General features: G+C 32.0%; 1 protein-coding gene across 1 annotated transcript in view; it reads left to right on the forward strand.

The window, feature by feature from the left end:
• The window catches only part of LOC114330316 (uncharacterized), a 29,986-nt gene that overhangs the window by 507 nt on the left and 10,155 nt on the right, over window positions 1-19,324 (forward strand). Inside the window, exon 3 of the mRNA XM_028279641.2 lies at window positions 13,798-16,553. Coding sequence (XP_028135442.2) covers window positions 13,798-16,553 — 2,756 coding nt within the window. The remainder of the gene's footprint in view (window positions 1-13,797; window positions 16,554-19,324) is intronic.

A 19,324-nucleotide genomic window follows, 5' to 3' on the forward strand; every position in this document is an offset into this window, starting at 1 on the left:
TTATGAAAATAATTAACAAAACGTGCTGTTGAAAGTGGCTCTATGAATTTCTTGTCCAAATCTTGGTTTGTACTTATAATTAAAAATTGTGTTTGATGTCAGCCTGTAGCCAACTAAATTTGCCATCTGTTGAATGTATTAATTAGCTGTTTAATCTAAAGTGCACTCTTGTTTCATCAATAATCCACTTTTGTGTGTTTAAAAATTTGACAACAAAAAATTGAGCAAAAACCACTAACATCTGGTCACTAATTGTTCCTTTTTTGTGATTCCTGAAAATAAACAGTCCAGTCAATATAGGTTCAGAAACATTTTTAATTGTATCAAGATCAATTTAAAATGAATTGCCTTAAATGTGGTAAAACTGATAATGAGGATGATCCGTTGGTTTTGTGTGATTATTGCTCGCACAAATTATGTAAAGAGTGTGCTGAGTTGACTTCAACCGTGGCTTGTAGCTTTAAATAAGAGGAGCCTCTCAATTACCTATAAATGTCATGGCTGTCTCTCTGGTGCAGATTCAGGTGCTAATGTTAAATATGTTATTGATAATTTGTTTAAAAAATATCTTGGAAGACTAAAAGATAAGATTGATTCTTCTCTTAAAGCTGAAATATCCTCTCTGAATACTTCATTTCTTGCTGATCATGCAAAGAAACTGGATGATCTAGAGAGTAAGTGTAACTCGCTGGGTGATGAGTTGATTTTGTTGAGAGAAAGCAATATTCAACTGGTTCATATGCTTGCTAATTTTCCTCATAATGTGGGTGGGACTTCTGATGTCATTGGTAGTTTGCCAACCAATTGTGATAGTAACAGGGCCAAAACTGCTAACAGGATTTTACCAACTGTGAATGTTCATAAGGATAGGCTGCCTATTTCTAATCTTACAGCAACTTCTGCAGCTACTGCGGGGGGCAACATCATGCCAACCGCTCCTGCTTCTTCTTTTAGACTGCCTAATGGAACACCTGTGAGCACCAATAATGCTGATACTCGTCACACTAGGAAATCGCCTAGATTTAGGTACTAAGGGAAAGATTGACATGGTTGGTTCTGATGCAAATTCTGAATTTAGTGGAGTAGAAAGGATGAGATTTTTGCATGTTAACAACGTTTCTCCCAGTGTAACTCCCGAAGATGTTAAAGCCTATATACTTAAGAAAAATAGTCTCAAAGGGCTGGATGTATTGGTAAAGCAACTGACTGCCAATGATTACTATAGCTCCTTTAGGGTTGGTGTTTGTGAAAGCATGTTTGATGCTATGTTGAGTTCGTCATCTTGGCCTAGCATGGTCAGGGTTAGGGAATTTACCGGCAATCCCCCACGTCGATCCAGAAACACTAAGAACCACCTAGAAAATAAAAGTGGAGACAATTTTTTTATAAAATCCAGGAAACAACTCTCTGTATATTACCAGAATGTGCGAGGGCTTAGGACTTAACTAAATCTATTGTGTAATAATGCTGCTTCTAACGCATACGATATTATCATTTTGGTGGAAACGTGGCTGTGCCAGGAAATTGTTGACGCTGAACTTGGCCTTAATGGTTTTTCCATATTTAGAAAGGACTGCTTAGAGACTTTGCTGCTACTGGTAAAACACGTGGTGGGGGATTGTAATTGCGGTGAGGAGCTGCTTTCACTCATCACTGATTGACATTCCTGATACCGCTGTTTACTGTGAACAACTGTGGGTGACTACATAATCAATTTTGCATTGGAAGCGTTTACATTCCTCCTGGCTCTGGGACTTAGGTATATGAAGCTCATTGTTTATCACTGGAATATGTACGTGACACATTTCCTGATAATATTATATACTGTGTGGGTGACTACTGCAAGCGCCAGTTAACTTGGCGAGACGCATTGCACAGTGGCTTATGGGATGATCATCAGTCTCAGTGTCATTGTGCGTATTCGCTGTCGCCAAGTTAACTGGCGCTTGCAGTACAACTTGCCTGGCATTTCCTGGACTGATGAGATTGATGGAGTGACCATTGTTGGTGGTGGTTCATCAGCCAATGTTATTGTTGAGTATTTTTCACTATTTAATTTTTACCAATTAAACACAATACCGAATTTTTATAATGAAATGTTAGACTTAGTTTTCAGCAGAACTGGGTAGTATCCGGATACTTCTGTATCTGGATACAATATCCGGATACTTTTTATGTATCCGAAAGCTGTATCCGGATACTTTTTAAATTTTGTATCCGGTATCCGTATCCGTATCCTTAATCAAATTTTAAAGTATCTGGCATCCGGATACTTTTTTTGATATTCGGATACTTTTAAATATTTATCGCCCGCCGATAATGCACCTAACGTATATAGGCACAACACTGCCATTCCTTCAATCCAGATGTGTCGAATATGTTAAATCCCATTTTGCGTACTCGTCACCGTTATAATATATTATTATATAGCCAATGGAGCTTTGTTTTTACCTAATCAGTTATAAATTTTCATAAGTACGTTGTTTAATTAATTACCTACATTTATTTTTTATATTTTCTATATCTCTCTCTTCAAGAACCTCTTTTTGTACCCTGTAAACAATTTTTTGAGTACTTTCTGATTTTTTCTCCATCATTTAGCAATAAACAATTAGCATTTAGCATCATCAGCAATAAACAATTTTTTGAGTACTTTCTGATTTCTTTCTCCATCATTTGATATATTTTTATTATTATACAGGGTGTCCCGAAAAGATTGGTCATAAATTATACCACACATTTTGGGGTCAAAAATAGTTCGACTGAACCTAACTTACCTTAGTACAAATGTGCTCATAAAAAAAGTTACAGCCCTTTGAAGTTACAAAATGAAAATCGATTTTTTTTATTTATTTATTTACGGGTCTCCCCAATTTAAAAAAAAATATACATATATAAACAATAAGTAGAAGTAAAAGTAGTATTGGTAAAGTCCAGTAAAACAGTAAAAAAACTAAAAATAAAATAAAATGAATTAAATGAAAGTGTGACAGCATAAAACTGTAGTAAGTACATTACAATAAAACTAAATTTAACATACACACAATCCACGTTATACAGTGACAATACATAATAATATAATATAAACTGACATTAATCAACTAACTACAGACAATAAAAAAATTAACAAATTACATAATACAAAAGCATTATCCATGGCAAAAATTAACAAATCCACTGAAAATATAATATTAAATATTAAATATTAAACATAAGTGCTGACCGGAAAAACTGATTTTAGTTGGTTTTTAAATACTCGACTGGAAGAAGAGAATAAATCGATGTCCAAATCATTCAGGCGACTTAAAGTTCTATCTATTGGTGAGTTAAGACCATAGTTAGTTGAATGATGAGGTACATGGAACAAGTTATTATTTCTCAGATTATGGTTTGGAATATTAAAGTTTATTAATTTTAATAAATCAGGACAATTGATTTCACTATTTAATAGTTTATAAATAAAAGCTAGATCATTTATAATTCTACGGTCTTTTAAGGAGTGCAAATTGAGATCACTACGGATGATGGTATAGTTGTGGTTTAGTTCAATAACATTATATCCCAATCTGTATGCTGCAAATCTTAAAAACTTATTTTGAACTCTCTCGAGACAAACAACATGAACATTATAAAATGGTGACCAGATAATAGAGGAGAATTCTAATATAGATATAACCAATGATGAGTAAACAGCCTTTATTGTATTAAGGGAAAGATCAGCACAACTGCGAAGTATATAACCCAGTACTTTTGAAGCATTTGCTGTCACATAGTTAATGTGATCCACAAACGTTAAGTTTTCATCGAATATTACTCCTAAATCCTTTACTGCTCTAACATAAGAGAGCGCTTTACTGTCGATGACATATGATGATTGATATTTTTTTGCAACTTTGTGGAAGCTAATGAAATGACATTTATTAATGTTTAAAAAGAGTCTGTTTTTGTTACACCACTCAACTAAATTATTGAGATCGTTTTGAAGGAGACTACAATCTTCATGATCTTTGATAGATCTGTAAATCTTCAAATCATCAGCAAATAGCAAGTACTTAGAGTGATTAAAACATTCACCTATGTCGTTAATAAACAGATTGAACAGAAGGGGCGAGCAATGAGCACCTTGTGGAACTCCAGATTTTATTTGTATTGTATCTGACATAAATGAACCCAGTTTGACTTTTTGTGTGCGACCTATTAAATAGCTATCAAACCACTTTAAAAGCTGATCGCTGAAACCATATGCCTTAAGTTTATGTAGCAGTAAGTAGTGGTCAATCCTATCAAAGGCTTTTGAAAAGTCTGTGTATACACAATCTACCTGACATTTTCTTTCCAGATCTCTGATAATAGATGTTTCATAAGATAGTAAGTTTGTAGTTGTGGATTTCTTGTGCATAAAGCCATGTTGATAATTATTTATTAATTGTTGACAAGTAAAACTAATATGGTTATAAATCAACTTATCAAGTAGTTTAGGAATGGTCGATTGTTTAGATATACCTCTGTAATTTTCTATATTTTCTCTTTCGCCAGATTTAAAAATTGGAATTAAATGGTTAGTTTTCCATTTATCAGGAAGAATGCCTAATTTCAATGATAAGTTATATAGAACAAACAATGGTTGAGTTAGACTGTAAGCACAGTTTTTCAAGAAAAAATCGGGAAGACCATCCGGTCCAGCTGTTACATTATTAGAAAGTTTTGACAAACCATGGAAAATAACTTCCGCTGTCAAAGAATCACACTTTATAGATGAATAATTATTAAATGTGTCATGATAACTTACATCCAGGGAAGAAACATAAACTTCAGAGAAGTAAACAGCAAAAAGTTCACTTATCTGATCACCATTCACAGCTTTTTTATCAGCTAGATACATATTATTAGGAACATCATATAGATTATTTTTTCGGCTAAAAAATCTCCAAAATGACCTGGGATCGGTATTAAAATTATTTTCAAGGTCTTTTTTGTAATTCACAAAACATTCTTTAGATAAAATATTACATTGACTACGTAACTTTGAAAATTCTATGTAATAACAGCGATTGCCAGTATTCTTGTAATTTTTGTGAGCTATTTTCTTTTGGATGATTAAATTTCTCAACTCAGCATTGAACCACTTTGGGAAAGTTGATACCTTACTTTTCTTTTTGGGCACAAAAAGATTTAATGCCATACTCATAATATGATAGAAATTGTGTACTGCAGTATTTATGTCATTTAAATTTAAATACTTGTGCCAATTGATAGGTCCCAAATAATTCTGTAAGCTAATATAATCAGCGTTTCTGAAATCATAGTAAAATTCTTGGCACAGTAAATTATTTGTAATGCCCGATATAGGTAAATCAAAGGAGTATGGTTTGTGATGGGTAGATTCAGAAAAAATAGGATCTATTGCAGATGAAACTAGAATACTATCCACATTCGAAAATAGTAGATCTAAAAACTTATTATTAGAGTTAGGAATAGTAATATGCTGTTTAAAATCAAGAAAAGCATAACATTGTGCTACACTAGAAATGTTTTCATTCATCTGAGATGGTGATATATTATTTAAATCGGAAGTTATATTAGGCAAGTTAAAATCACCAAAAATATAAAAGTTGCATTTATTATACTGAATTCTCAAATCTTCAATCGTTTCAACATGTGATAGATAACAATTATTTGGACTGTTAGGAGGAATATACACGCCACCAATGATAAAATTAAAATTTGAAACAGAACAAGATATAAATAACTGTTCCACTGAATTGTTTATGAGGCTCATTCTAAAAGCTTTTATTTTTCTATGAATAAGTATCAAAATCCCTCCACCTCTACTTTTAGTACTTGAAAGATTAGATCTATCACATCTGAATATCTGATAATTAACCAAATAAAGTTCCTTATCTAGGAAATCATCATCATTTTTAATATATCTATCGAAAACTATTAGAGATTTTTTATTGAAAATGGACAAGTATCATTCTTATGGAAGGTACATCTTAAAACAAAATTACAGTGAAATTCGTCCACCCTATAAAAATTTTATGGGGGTTTTGTTCCCTTAAACCCCCCAAACTTTTGTGTATGTTCCTATTAATTCATTATTGTGGTACCATTAGTTAATCACAACGTTTTTAAATTTTTTGTGCCTCTTACTATTTTTTTGATAAGCCAGGTTTTATCGAGATGCCGCTTTTTTTTAATATATTTACATAAAAATTGTATGGGGGTTTTGTTCTTTAAATCCCCCGAATGTTTGTGTTCGTTCCAATTAAACTATTATTGTGATATCATTAGTTAAACACAGTGTTTTTAAAACTTTTTGCCTCTTAGTCTTTTTTTGATAAGTCACCTTTTATCGAGATGTGGCTTCTTTTTCAAAATATACCTAACAATGTAAATTGTAAATAAATTTTCAGATTATAAACAGGTCTCTATAATCGCACTTAACCATATACAAATATGTGGTGGATTCGACAAATATTCAAAATATCTCGATAAACACTGGCTTATCGAAAAAGTACCTAGAGGCAAAAAAGTTTTAAAAACATTGTGTTTAACTAATGGTGCCACAAAAATAATTTAATTGGAACGTACACAAAAGTTTGGGGGGTTTACGGGAACAAAACCCCCATAAAATTTTTATGGGGTGCACAAATTTCACGTTAATTTTTTTTAAAGATGGTGCTTCTATAAGAATGCCACATGTCCATTTTAAATAAAAAATCTCTAAGAGTTTTCGATATAAGAAAAAAAATCTCTTAGTACTTTTCCGAAAAGTCAGTTTTTATCGAGATATTTTGAATATTTTTTTTTTTTTTTATTTATTTATTTATTTACGGGATTACCCCCATTACAACACATACAGTATAAAATCAATCTCTGTAATATCTACTAAACTAGAGTAAAATAAATCTTAATTACATACTTATTAAACAAAAACGAAATATTAATAGTTATCGATTACACATATTACATCTATTACACAAATCAGTTCAAATAAACAAAAAGTACCTGTCAAGCTCTTTTAATCCGATTCTTAAAACCAGCCAAGGAGACACCAAACATTTCCAAGTTATTCTCGTTTATAATTTTTAGTGTTCGCTCAATGGGCGAATGCATACCATAGTTTGTCCGATGAAAAGGTATATAAAACAAATCAACATGTCTGAGACTTCTGGAGGGAACATATAAATTAATAGATTGGAGAAGTTCAGAACAACAAATTAAACCATTTATTAATTTAAACACAAATACCAAATCAGAGTTATCTCGTCGAGTTTTTAATAAATTCATATTGAGTGTTTTTAAAATATAGGTATAATCATGATTAGTAATGCGTATGTTTAATTTGTATGCACAATATCTCAAAAATTTATTCTGCAATCTCTCCAACGTAGTAGAATGAGCTTGGTATTGTGGAGACCATACAATAGATGCATATTCCACTTTAGATACAACCAAAGCATAATATACCGTTCTTAAAGCCCCTACAGATAGTCTCAGACAGTTGTGAATGATAAATAAAATGAATGATATTTGTCAAATCCACCACATATTTGTATATGGCTAAGTAGGATTATGGAGACTTGGTAATAATATGAAAATTTATTTATGATTTACATTTTTAGGTATATTTTGAACCATATTAAAAAAGAAGTAATATCTCGATAAAAAGTGCCTTCTCGAAAAAATACAAAGAGGCAAAAAAGTTTTAAAAACACTGTGTTTAACTAATGGTACCGCAGTAAAAGCTTAATTGGAACATACACAAACATTTGGGGGGTTTAAAGGAACAAAACCCCCATAAAATTTTTATGTAAACATATTAAAAAAGAAGCCGCAACTCGATAAAAACTGCCCTATCGAAAAAATACTAAGAGGCAAAAAAGTTTTAAAAATATTGAATTTAACTAATGGTACCACAATAATAATTTAATTGGAACGTACACAAAAGTTTGGTGGGGTTTAAGGGAACAAAACCCCCATAAAATTTTTATGGGGTGCACAAATTTCACTTAAATTTTTTTTAAAGACGGTGCTGCTATAAGAATGCCACATGTCCATTTTAAATAAAAAATCTCTAAGAGTTTTCGATATATGAAAAAAAATCGATCTTCACTTTGTAACTTCAAAGGGCTGTAACTTTTTTGTGTGAACTATTGTATATAGGTGAGTGAGGTTAAATCAACCTATTTTTGACCCCAGAATATGTGGTATAATTTATGACCAATCTTTTCGGGACACCCTGTATATTACATTAAAAATACACGCACATCACATAGTTCTAATACTAATAATTTATGTCCTTAAAAAAAGTATCCTTCAAAGTATCCTAGGAAGTATCCGAAAAAAATATCCGGATACTTGTATCCGAATACATTTTTAAATGAAAGTATTCGTACTTTTTTAAACAGTATCCGGATACATTTTGAGTATCCGTATCCGGTAACCGGATTCTTTTTTTCAGTATCCGACCCAACTCTGGTTTTCAGTAATAACTTTATTTATTATGTTAAAGTTGCGGATGATGTTCTGGTTTCATGTGATCACTCTCATCCTGCACTTACTATAGAGATGTCTCTGGATGCACCTGATTGCATGAGTGGGAGTGAGGTGAGATACGATTTGTTTCATGCAGAGTACAGGAGTTTAAACAGCGTGTTTCTATATAAACAGGGGTTTTCCCTGATTGCTGAAAACGTAGTTACGTAAAACCTATATTTAAATCTGGTTCATAGTCAAATGTTGAAAACTACAGAGCAGTTTGTACTTTATCAGCAATTCCAAAATTATTAGATTATTTAGTTACTAAGCAGCTTACTTGTGAACTCAGTTTTGTGACTCAGTTTGTCACGGTTTTGTGCAGGGTAAATCTACAGTAACTAATTTAATTCTTTATCTTTATCAGAATGACATTGTTATTGCTTTGGAAAACAAGTTACAAGTAGATTCCATCTATACTGACTTTTCTAAAGCATTCGATAAGGTCAATCATAATATCTTACTTGCGAAACTTACAGCATATGGTATTTCTGGAAGTCTAGTTTCTTGGATGCAAAGTTACCTGACTAATTGAAGTGTAAGTGTAAAAATAGGATGTTTTCTTTCTAATGTTTTTACAGCTACATCTGGAGTACCGCAAGGTTCCCACTGTGGCCCTCTTCTATTTAATTTGTTCTTGAATGATGTTCACTCTATTTTTAAGGATGTTAAATTTTTAATGTTTGCTGATGATGTTAAAATATATAAGACTGTCAATAATGAGGATAACATTTTTCAGCTTCAGTCATAAGTAAATGATTTTTATGAGTGGTGTGGTAGAAATGATATGGAACTTAATATTAATAAATGCTTTTTAATAACTTTTGCTAGATCCCATTCACCTATTCACCATCAATATTTTATTAATAATACTCCTGTCACACGTGTGAACGAAATTCGGGATTTAGATATAATATTTGATTGTAAATTAACATTTTACTCTCACATTGACCATACTGTTTCGAAGGCATTTAAGATGTTGGGTTTTGTATTACATTCATCAAAAGATTTGTCAATTCGCACAATAAAAATCTTATATTGCAGTATCGTGAGATCAATTATTGAATATGGTTCTATTGTCTGGTCACCTAGTTATGCATATATCAAATTCTAAATATTGAAAAGGTTCAAAACAAATTTTTACGTTTTGCAGCTTTTAAGATGGGTTTAACAGTTGGAAATTATACTTATGACATTATATTAATGAGATTAAATTTACAAACTCTGGAACGCAGAAGAGTCATGTTGGATATTTGTTATCTTTGCAAAATTATCTCTGGTGTTATTAACTCCGAAGAATTGTTAAGTCTTGTATAATTTAATATACCTGCTAGATTGACACGAAATCCACAAATATTCAAGGAACAACGGCATGCTACAAATTATGGTCAATATGCACCAATTAGTAGATTGACCCTGTATGGAAACAAGTTTAGTCATCTAATAGATCTGTTTGGTTCTTCAGTTTCCTCTATTAAACAAGAACTCGGACGTCTTGAATTTTGAATAAAAAAAAAAATTAAATATATTTAACTGTTATAATTGATTCAGTTGTTTTCATCATTTAAAAATATTTTATATTCTTTTTATTTTTTATGTTTGTGTTTTATACTTAGTTGTAGTTTTACATGTATCTTAATTTTATATTTTCATTATTACGACGAAAGCTCTGCTTTATTGTATTTTGTATGTATTGGGTTTATCCCGTTAATAAATAAATAAATAAAAACTTCGATTACTTATTTTCGAACTTGAATGCGGAAGAATGCGTAGATGCCTTGTATCATGTTATGTATGGTTGTATAATCCAGTATGTTCCTTTAATCACTGTCAGGAATAGCACATTCCCTATATGGTTTGATGGCGAATTGAAGCATCTTGTCTCATTGAAAAAATCCTATCACGCCAGATTTAAAAAGAGAGGTTGTTGTGATGATTATGACGATTTCTGTACTCTGAGAGCATTGTGTAAGCAGATAAGTAGAGATTCTTATGAGGAGTTTGTTGAAAATACTGAGGAATTACTTAATGAAAATATAAAACCGTTTTGGAAGTTGGTTAATTCTATGCGGAGTAATTTTGATATTCCTGGTTGTATGAAGTTGAATGATTCTGTCTATGGTGAGCCTCAGTCAATTGTTGACGCTTTCGCCACCTTCTTCAGCACTGTCTATAATACTTTCACATCTTACCCTGATGACTGGGTTGATCCATCTGATAGCAATCGCTGCGTTATTCACTCTTTTACTGTTAAAATAACTCAAGTTTTGGACTGCTTGGATAATCTTGATACTAGTAAAGGCCCTGGCCCTGATATGATATCGAACTTGTTTTTAAGGAATTGTTCATTTTCTTTGTGTAGACCATTATGGCTTATTTTTAACAGATCCCTGGCAGAGGGTCATTTTCCATCACAGTTTAAGAAAGCCTATGTGAAAACCATACACAAATCTGGTGATAAGTCATTTGTTTGTAATTATCGTTCCATAACAATTCTTTCTGCCATTCCTAAGGTTTTTGAAGCCCTGGTAACTGAGTTCTTGACGGATAATTTGAAAAATCAACTACATACTGCTCAACATGGTTCTCTGCCTGGCCGTTCTATTTTGACCAACCTTCTTCTTTACACGGATCATATTGTAAATGCTTTCGTGGATGGTTTACAGGTGGATTCCATTTATACTGATCTGTCCAAAGCGTTCGATAATGTAGATCATTGCCTTTTATTGCATAAATTGGAATGTTTTGGTGTGAGTGGTAAACTTCTTTGCTGGTTGAAAACCTACTTACGGGACAGGTCTTTATGTGTCAAACTATGGTTTTACTTCTAATGAATATTTTCCACTCTCAGGAGTGCCTCAGGGGTCCCACTTGGGACCTTTATTGTTTGCAGTTTTTATTGACGATGCTGTTAAATCATTGACTGACTGCGAAGTATTGGCATATGCCGATGACATAAAGTTGTTTTGTTCTGTTCGGGATTACTCTGATTGTGCTAGGCTACAGAAATCTCCCGACTTATTATCGAATTGGTGTGATAATAACAGATTAGTCATTAATCGTGACAAGTGTCAGGTTATCCAGTTTCATCGATCAGTGGAAATGGTAGATTTTGATTACAATTTGGATGGTTTTTTGATTGAGAGAGTCACTAGCGTCAAAGATCTTGGTCTCATTTTTCAGAGAGACTTATCCTTTAATTTGCATATTGATTTTATTTGTAATACGGCTCTTAGGCAGCTAGGGTTTATTAAGAGGCATACAAGGGATTTTCATAACATTTCTTCACTGAGAATTTTATACTGTTCTCTGGTCTGATCTCAACTTGAAAATTCCACTATAATCTGGTCTCCCTTTGTCCAATACTCTGTTCAAAAGTTGGAGAGAGTGCAAAGACGGTTCTTTATGCACTGTGCCTTTAAACTACACAGACCTTATTCATATTCTGATATGATGAGATACTTAGAACTTGATCCTCTGTCTACTAGAAGAGTTAATTTCGATCTCATCTTCATTTTTAAATTGGTTAACGGTATACATTCACCTGAACTGCTTCATTTAGTTTCTTTCCACATTCCTTCCCGTGTCCTTCGTAAGAATAACTATTACATATTCTTTTTCGTCGAACTAATTATTCTGGGAATATAGGTCTGGTCAGACTTCTTGTTCATGCTAATCGGTTGCCTCATGAGACATATTTTTTTAACTTGTCCTTAAGTGCCTTTAAACAATCTCTGAAACTTTAATTTTAATTGTAATTCTATATACGTATTTATTTTATGACTTTGTATTTTATTTAGTATTTGTTTGTAATGTTTATAAATGTTGCTTAATTGTATATTTTTTGTCAATGGGCTTGCCCCGTTTACTAACAATAACAATAATTATTATTTTTATTGTATATCGTCGGCCTAATGTGAAAAGTGCATAAGTCCAAAATATCTGATTTTACAGGAGGTACAAAAAACTAACTGTGCATAACTCCACTTGTACTCAACTACTATAAATTTACAATCAAGATGCAGTAGAAATAAACAAACCAAGACACGTTAAATGCTACAAGGAGCACTCCCGAATCATAATTTACAGTGTATATACATTTTAAATCCCAAATCATGATTTCCAAAGTTTAGACATTGTAAATTATCATTCGGGAGTGCTCCTAGTAGTATTTAACGTGTCTTGGTTTGTTTATTTCCACTGCATCTTGATTGTAAATTTAGTATAGATATAATATGAAAATTGCACAAGTCCGTTTTAGTAATCAATTTGTTTAATTATCAAACATGTGTCATTAACACTACGAGCTTAAAAATATTCATAAATTTACAAGACTAGGACCAAGAAAAACTGAAAAATCAATAATAATTGACTACATATTAATAGAACGCAATAATAGAAGAGGACCCGAAATTAGCAGCAACCACTATTTATTGGAAGCCAAAATATAGGATAGAACACTAACGAGAGCAACAGAAAATATGAAAAAGATTGAGTTCGAAACAATTAAAACTCGAGACAAACAAGTAGCTCAAAAATATGAAGAACTGACAAACTTAAAAATAACAAACTTGATGAGACCAATATATAGGAAAGCAATCTGGAACAAAAATGGCAACTATGTATGTACTAAAAAATATATTAACTGAAGCAGCAGCAAAAGAAACGCGCGGGGTATACATGAAAAACAACAAAACTAAACAAACAAGCTGGTGGAATGAAGAAATCAAATGTTAAAATGAAGAAGAAACTGTGGAAAAATTATTTAGGGAACAAAACCAAGGAAAATTATGATACATACAAAGAAGAAAGGAAGAAAGTAAGAGACGTGATAAAAATAGAAAAGAAAAGACCTGATAAAAACTGCAATGATATTGAAAATGTTTATTTCTAATTTATATATTTACTCTATTTGGAGTACTAAGGGAGTTATTCTCGCTGAAAATTTACTGCCTGAGCAGATAGGATGGGAATTGTAAATTGTAAAATTCCCTCATCTTCCTATAGTTCTCAAAATCCGCATGGCTTGCATTTTTAGAAGCCTCGGATGGTGTTACCAGAGAAGGTTTTCCATTGTTTTCAATCTGGTAGAATATAAAATGTTATCATTTATGTGCTATCAGATTAAAAACAACTTTTTTTTTAATTTGTATTTGTCAGTGTGTGCAGGCATATCCACGTTATGTTGTCATTATAGTTAATGCTACTGTTGGCTGTTTCTATATTTAAATAAATTGAATTTTTGATTTGTTCCAGAAAAAAGATAATTCTGAAATCCAACCACAGCAAACAAAAAGCGGAAAAGTAAGCGAAGGATTTTCAACAGAAGAAGATAAAAGAGACTCAGAAGTTGAGTTCAAGAAGAAACGTAGGAGGAAGAGGAAAAGTAAGACAAAGTCTGGGGCCCAATCTTCTTCGGAAATAAGTTCAAATGAGAATGAAGTTCCACAAGCACCAACTGACTTATTTTCCAATAACAAAGGTGATATCCTCGATGAAATCAAAGTTCCAGAAGGCAAAGTGTTGAGTGTAAGAAAAAGTAATAGGATTAGTCAAGGTTTGCCGAAAATTACACTTACAGAAGAATATGACAGTCCACAAAAGATAGATCATACACTTAATAAACAACTTAAAGAACATGGAAACAAAGCAAATAATTGTTTTGTTTTACAAAGAGGTGCGACATTTATTCAGGATACACCTAGCAAAAGTCTTGTTACTAAAACTCCAAAAAAGACAGTTGGAATGTCTAAAATTTCTAATTCTGTTACTGTCATTGATAAATCATTAAAGAGGAAAAGCTCAATTGCACGAAAAAGCGATAAATTTTCTGAGAAACAACCTCAAGAAGACATTGAAGAATACTTTAGAAACATTAACAACGGGTTGAGTTTAAGTGAACATTCTAGTGAAAATATTGACGAGAATATACCAACACAGAACAATTTCACACACATTTCGAAGAACATTATAGTTACTCACCCCACCCCTAACAAAGGGAAAACTGCCTATAAAACTCCTTTAAAATTAAATGATGCACCTAGTAATCTTCAGTCTGTTAATAATAGTGATCGGAGAAGCTCTGTTTTCAGAAAAAGTGTCCACCAAAGTCCTCTTATGAGGAAGAAAGAAGAAAAACCAATGCTTGACGATACATTTAACATTCATGACTCTGTATTGCAAAATTTGAGATCTAGTTCTAAGAAAAGTATCAGATTGAGTCGCAACACACCAAATCTTGCTAAAAAGCAGGAAAGACTCACTTTTGATAAAAAAGATAATGATGAAGATATTGAGCCAATAAACACGAGTCCACTTGTCAAAACAAGCACCCGTTTAAGTCATGTTACACCCAAAAATGCTAAGCAGGAGGAACAACAATATATAAATGAGCTTGATATTATAGTTGATAATGAACTAACAGCCTCTAGATCGGCTTTAAAGAAAAATAACAGACCCAATGGTGAAAATATTGAGTCACCAAACACAACTGCAGTTGGCAAAAGAAGTAGTCGTCTTCTTCATGCTATACCGAAGGTTACTAGACAGGAAGAACAGGTTATAATTGAACCATATGTTATGGATGAAACTAAAATGACAGCTTCTACATCAACTTTAAAGAAACGTAACCGAACAAACACTGAAAATATCGAGTCAACAAATAGGAGTGCTCTTGGCAAAAGAAGCATCCGTTTTAGTCAAGAAACATCAAAGAATATAAAACAGGAAGAGGAGCAATTAAACGAGCCTTATATTAAGGATGATAATGAATTGCCAGCTTCTAGGTCATCTGTAAAGAAAAGTAACAGAACTAAGATACATGACAACATAAATGATATTGATAAAAGCAGTAGGAATGGTTCTATTTTAAAAAGAAAGAGCAGCAGTAGAGGTACGGAAGGTATAGCTCTAACTCCAATAAGTTCTGAGTATCTATCGGATGACGTGTTTACAAGTCGTGAAAATTTGAGCGAAACTGTGGATATCGGGATACTAGAAAATGCAGAAAACGACGGAGATACGTTTGAGTTGGAAAATAGCATTTTCGTGCTTTCTGAGCTACCTGTTGTGAACAATGCCAGTTCTGAACAAGCCAGAAGATCAAAATCTTTGTGTGGTCCTTCCAAAAGCAAATCAGTAAGCTTCATGACTCCTAATTTGAGGTCAAAACGTAAAACCAGTGAGGTTCAGCCATCGTCCAGTGAATCTATGAATGTAACTCCTCCAAATGGGGAAGCCCTTGGTCCATCGTTGTGGTATGCTCAGGAAGGTTCGAAAATATACCCTAAATCACCACATTCGTCGAAAGTTTCTTCCAGTTCTTTCTATAAGAGTACCGGGAGTCTTTCTGAAACTGGAAGTTCAAAATCAGTAGATGAAAGTAGTAGTTTACATCGTCCTCCTAGTGAGTATGTATGTAAAAAACGGAAAACATGGAATAGATCTTTGGGAGTGTCTATTCTAGATGATTCAGGTATATTGCACTCTGTATCCCCTCCTTGGGAAGACACAGCACTACTAGATAGTTCAGGTAGCTTTGAGCCTCAAGCACATACATCAAAAACTAGTCTGAGTCCTATAAAACACATAGACTCTCCAAAAGAGTCCTTCATAAATTCAACTAAAAAATCAAATTCTACTAAGAAAGTACCAAGGACCGATCGACAGTCAAGTCCAAGAAAATCAACAGTACTATTTACCGAAACTATTAGTCCGATAAAACAAGACACCCAAAAACATCTTAGATTCGACGAGACAGCCGAAACAAATAAACAAAACAAAAGTGGACTAAGGAGGATAAAACTACCCAACTTTGCAAGAATCCATCAAAAAGCGTATGATAAATTGGAAAATCTGAAAGAAATGAGTGAAAGAAAGGCACTGAGGGCGCAACAGTTACTGTCTGGAAAGAAACCGAAGCCAGAAACAAGTTTAACAGTTTCATCGTCAAATTTGAAAATCAAGTCACCTACGCTGAAAATAAAATCTCCCAAGAGCAGGAAATTGTTGAGGTAAGCAAACATGTATATTTTTTTATTCGGTAAAGTACTTTGCAACACTCCTTATAGTTCAGAGAAATAAGGAAAAAAAAATATCGTGTTGGTGACACATCCCCCTCCAGGCTGAAACCAAATTTTTCGAGTAATATGGTTATCTATAATAATAACCTATATGTTTCCTGCAGCCGATTTTGATGATATACATAATTATAAACAAATGAAGATCAAAAAACGGTAAATTTTCGCTTTTTTCGTCTATTACTAAAAAATTGGGCATTTTAAACAAATTTGAGAGTAATAAACTCATAAACCGTATAAAAAACTTCAATATGGCGTTCGCTGAATATGTCTATCCTTATTGGTTACTTAGAAAATTGCCAAATAAATCATAAATTTTGAGTTTTTATAAATATTCATAACTTATGTAAAAATCAACTTAGAACCTTCTTATTACACGGAATGCTGAGACTTATGGTGCTTAAATTATACCCTAAATTTCAAAGTAATTGGTGAAATAGTTTAAAAGTTATTTAATTTGTTTATCCAAAATAAATTTTTTTTGCAACACTGTAAGTCAGAAAATGATGAAGTTACAGTAATATTTTGGATAGTTTATAAAAGAAGAAAATTTACAGTATTAATTTAATTTAAAAAAAATGACAAAAAATAATTATAAATATTGCAAAATAATTTTGCAAAAACATGTGAATTAAAAAAATGGGGGGGCTAACTTTGTCCCTAAATCTCCTAGAACAGTTGTTTTTCTTTCTAAATGTGTATAAAAATTCAGTCTTTCTAAATATGAAAAAATAATTTTTCTACGGGTAACGGTTAAAAAGTTATTCTAATTGTTTATAAGTAAGCAAAAAATCGACATGTTTTTGCAAAATAATTTTACACTGTTTAAAATTATTTTTTGTCATTTATTTTTAATTAAGGTAATAGTATAAATGTTCTTCTTTCATAAACTGTCCAAAGTATTATTGTAACCTCATAATTTTCTGACTTATAGTGTTGCAAAAAAAAATTAATTTTTGAAAAACAAATTAAATAACTTTTAAACTATTTGACCAATTGCTTTGAAATTTAAAATATAATTTAAGTACAAGAAGTCTCGGCATTCCGTGTAATAAGAAGATTCTAAGTTAATTTTTACCTAAGTTATGAATATTTATAAAAACTCAATATTTATGATTTATTTTGCAATTTTCTAAGCAACCAATAAGGATGGACATATTCAGCGAATGCCATATTGAAGTTTTTTATACGATTTATGAGTTTCTTACTCTCAAACTTGTTTAAAGTGCTTAACTTTTTGGTAATAGACGAAAAAAGCGATAATTTACCGTTTTTCGATGTTCATTTGTTTATAACTATGTATATCATCAAAATCGGCTGCAGGAAACATATGGGTTAATAATATACATGTCCATACTACTCAAAAAATTTGGTTTCGGCCTGGAGGGGGAAGTGTCACGAGAAAAACCTTATTTCTCTGGACTATTATGCTTATGGAAAACCAGTCCGTCAAATGTAAGTTCGGTCTTAAGGTTCGGTTCTGTATATAAGATTCTTACGTGAAATCGATGATTTTTCACAGATATACTAAGATAAGTGTAGGACTGCTCTTGAAGAGATTTTTAGTGAATATTTTGTCTTATAGTCCATTGAAATGTTGCATTTAGGGTTGCATTTCTTAGAGGAGTCAATTTTATTTTTTTAATGTGTAGGGGGTGCAGTAGAAGCTTGAGTTTAAGTTTTTTGGGGTCGCTGCCCAAGGTCCCTATACCATAGGTTGTATGGTAACTTTGACATTGACAAATGAAATATTGTCATCGTGACGTCACCCAGACGATCAATTTTACGAATTGTTTGTAAACATAATAGGATACCTGGTTTGGAGGCTATATTTTGTTATTAAATATCGTTAGTGTTTTAATTTGTGTTTATATCTTGAGATTTAATGTATCTATAGATATCATTAAGTGTTTTTAGTATAATAACTTAAACCCAAAACTCTTTTACAAGTGTTAAGATACATTTTAATGTGGTTGTATAAGTACCTACTTACTTACTGGATTTTCTTTCTGCTGTATTGTATAATAAAGGACATTCTTCATTCTTGTATAGAGACATTACAGTTCTGTAATGTCTCTTGCGGTTCTTCACATTAAGTTTACATCATCTGTATAGGTTACAATCTGCTTAGACTTATTGAACAATATATCTAATTAATTCTATAGATAATAGATCTATTATATGTAATTGTTTCATATAAAATTATAACCAATATTGCAGCCATCTGAAGATCGTTTGAATAAACAATTATAAACTAAATGAATATATAAAATGGGGAAAATTCCCTTTATTGCACTGAAATTGTATTTTTTTATAATTTACTGTTAATGTAAAACTTCACAGGTACCTATTGAATGGAATCATAATGTTTTAATAGTTTTAGATGGTTTTAGATATTATGATCCAGTACCTAACGTAATCAGATGCTCTTATGTTAAACTTAAGGGAAAACTACTAATTTTGATACATAAATCTTTACTTGAATTTCTTTTTCACCATGGTTTACATGTTAGGAGGAATTTATAATAATGTACTACATGCATTATCCGAAATTCAAAATTATTATATACCTACTCAAAATCATTTAAAAAAGTAAATTGTATTCAACCCATTATTAATATACCTAGGATATTTGAATGATTTAGTCCCATATATACACAAGAAAGAATCTCCTTCTGCTTTAATTAAGTAGTAATGCTATTCTA

The sequence above is a fragment of the Diabrotica virgifera genome, chromosome 6 (genome assembly GCF_917563875.1).
Source record: "Diabrotica virgifera virgifera chromosome 6, PGI_DIABVI_V3a".
NCBI lineage: Eukaryota > Metazoa > Arthropoda > Insecta > Coleoptera > Chrysomelidae > Diabrotica > Diabrotica virgifera.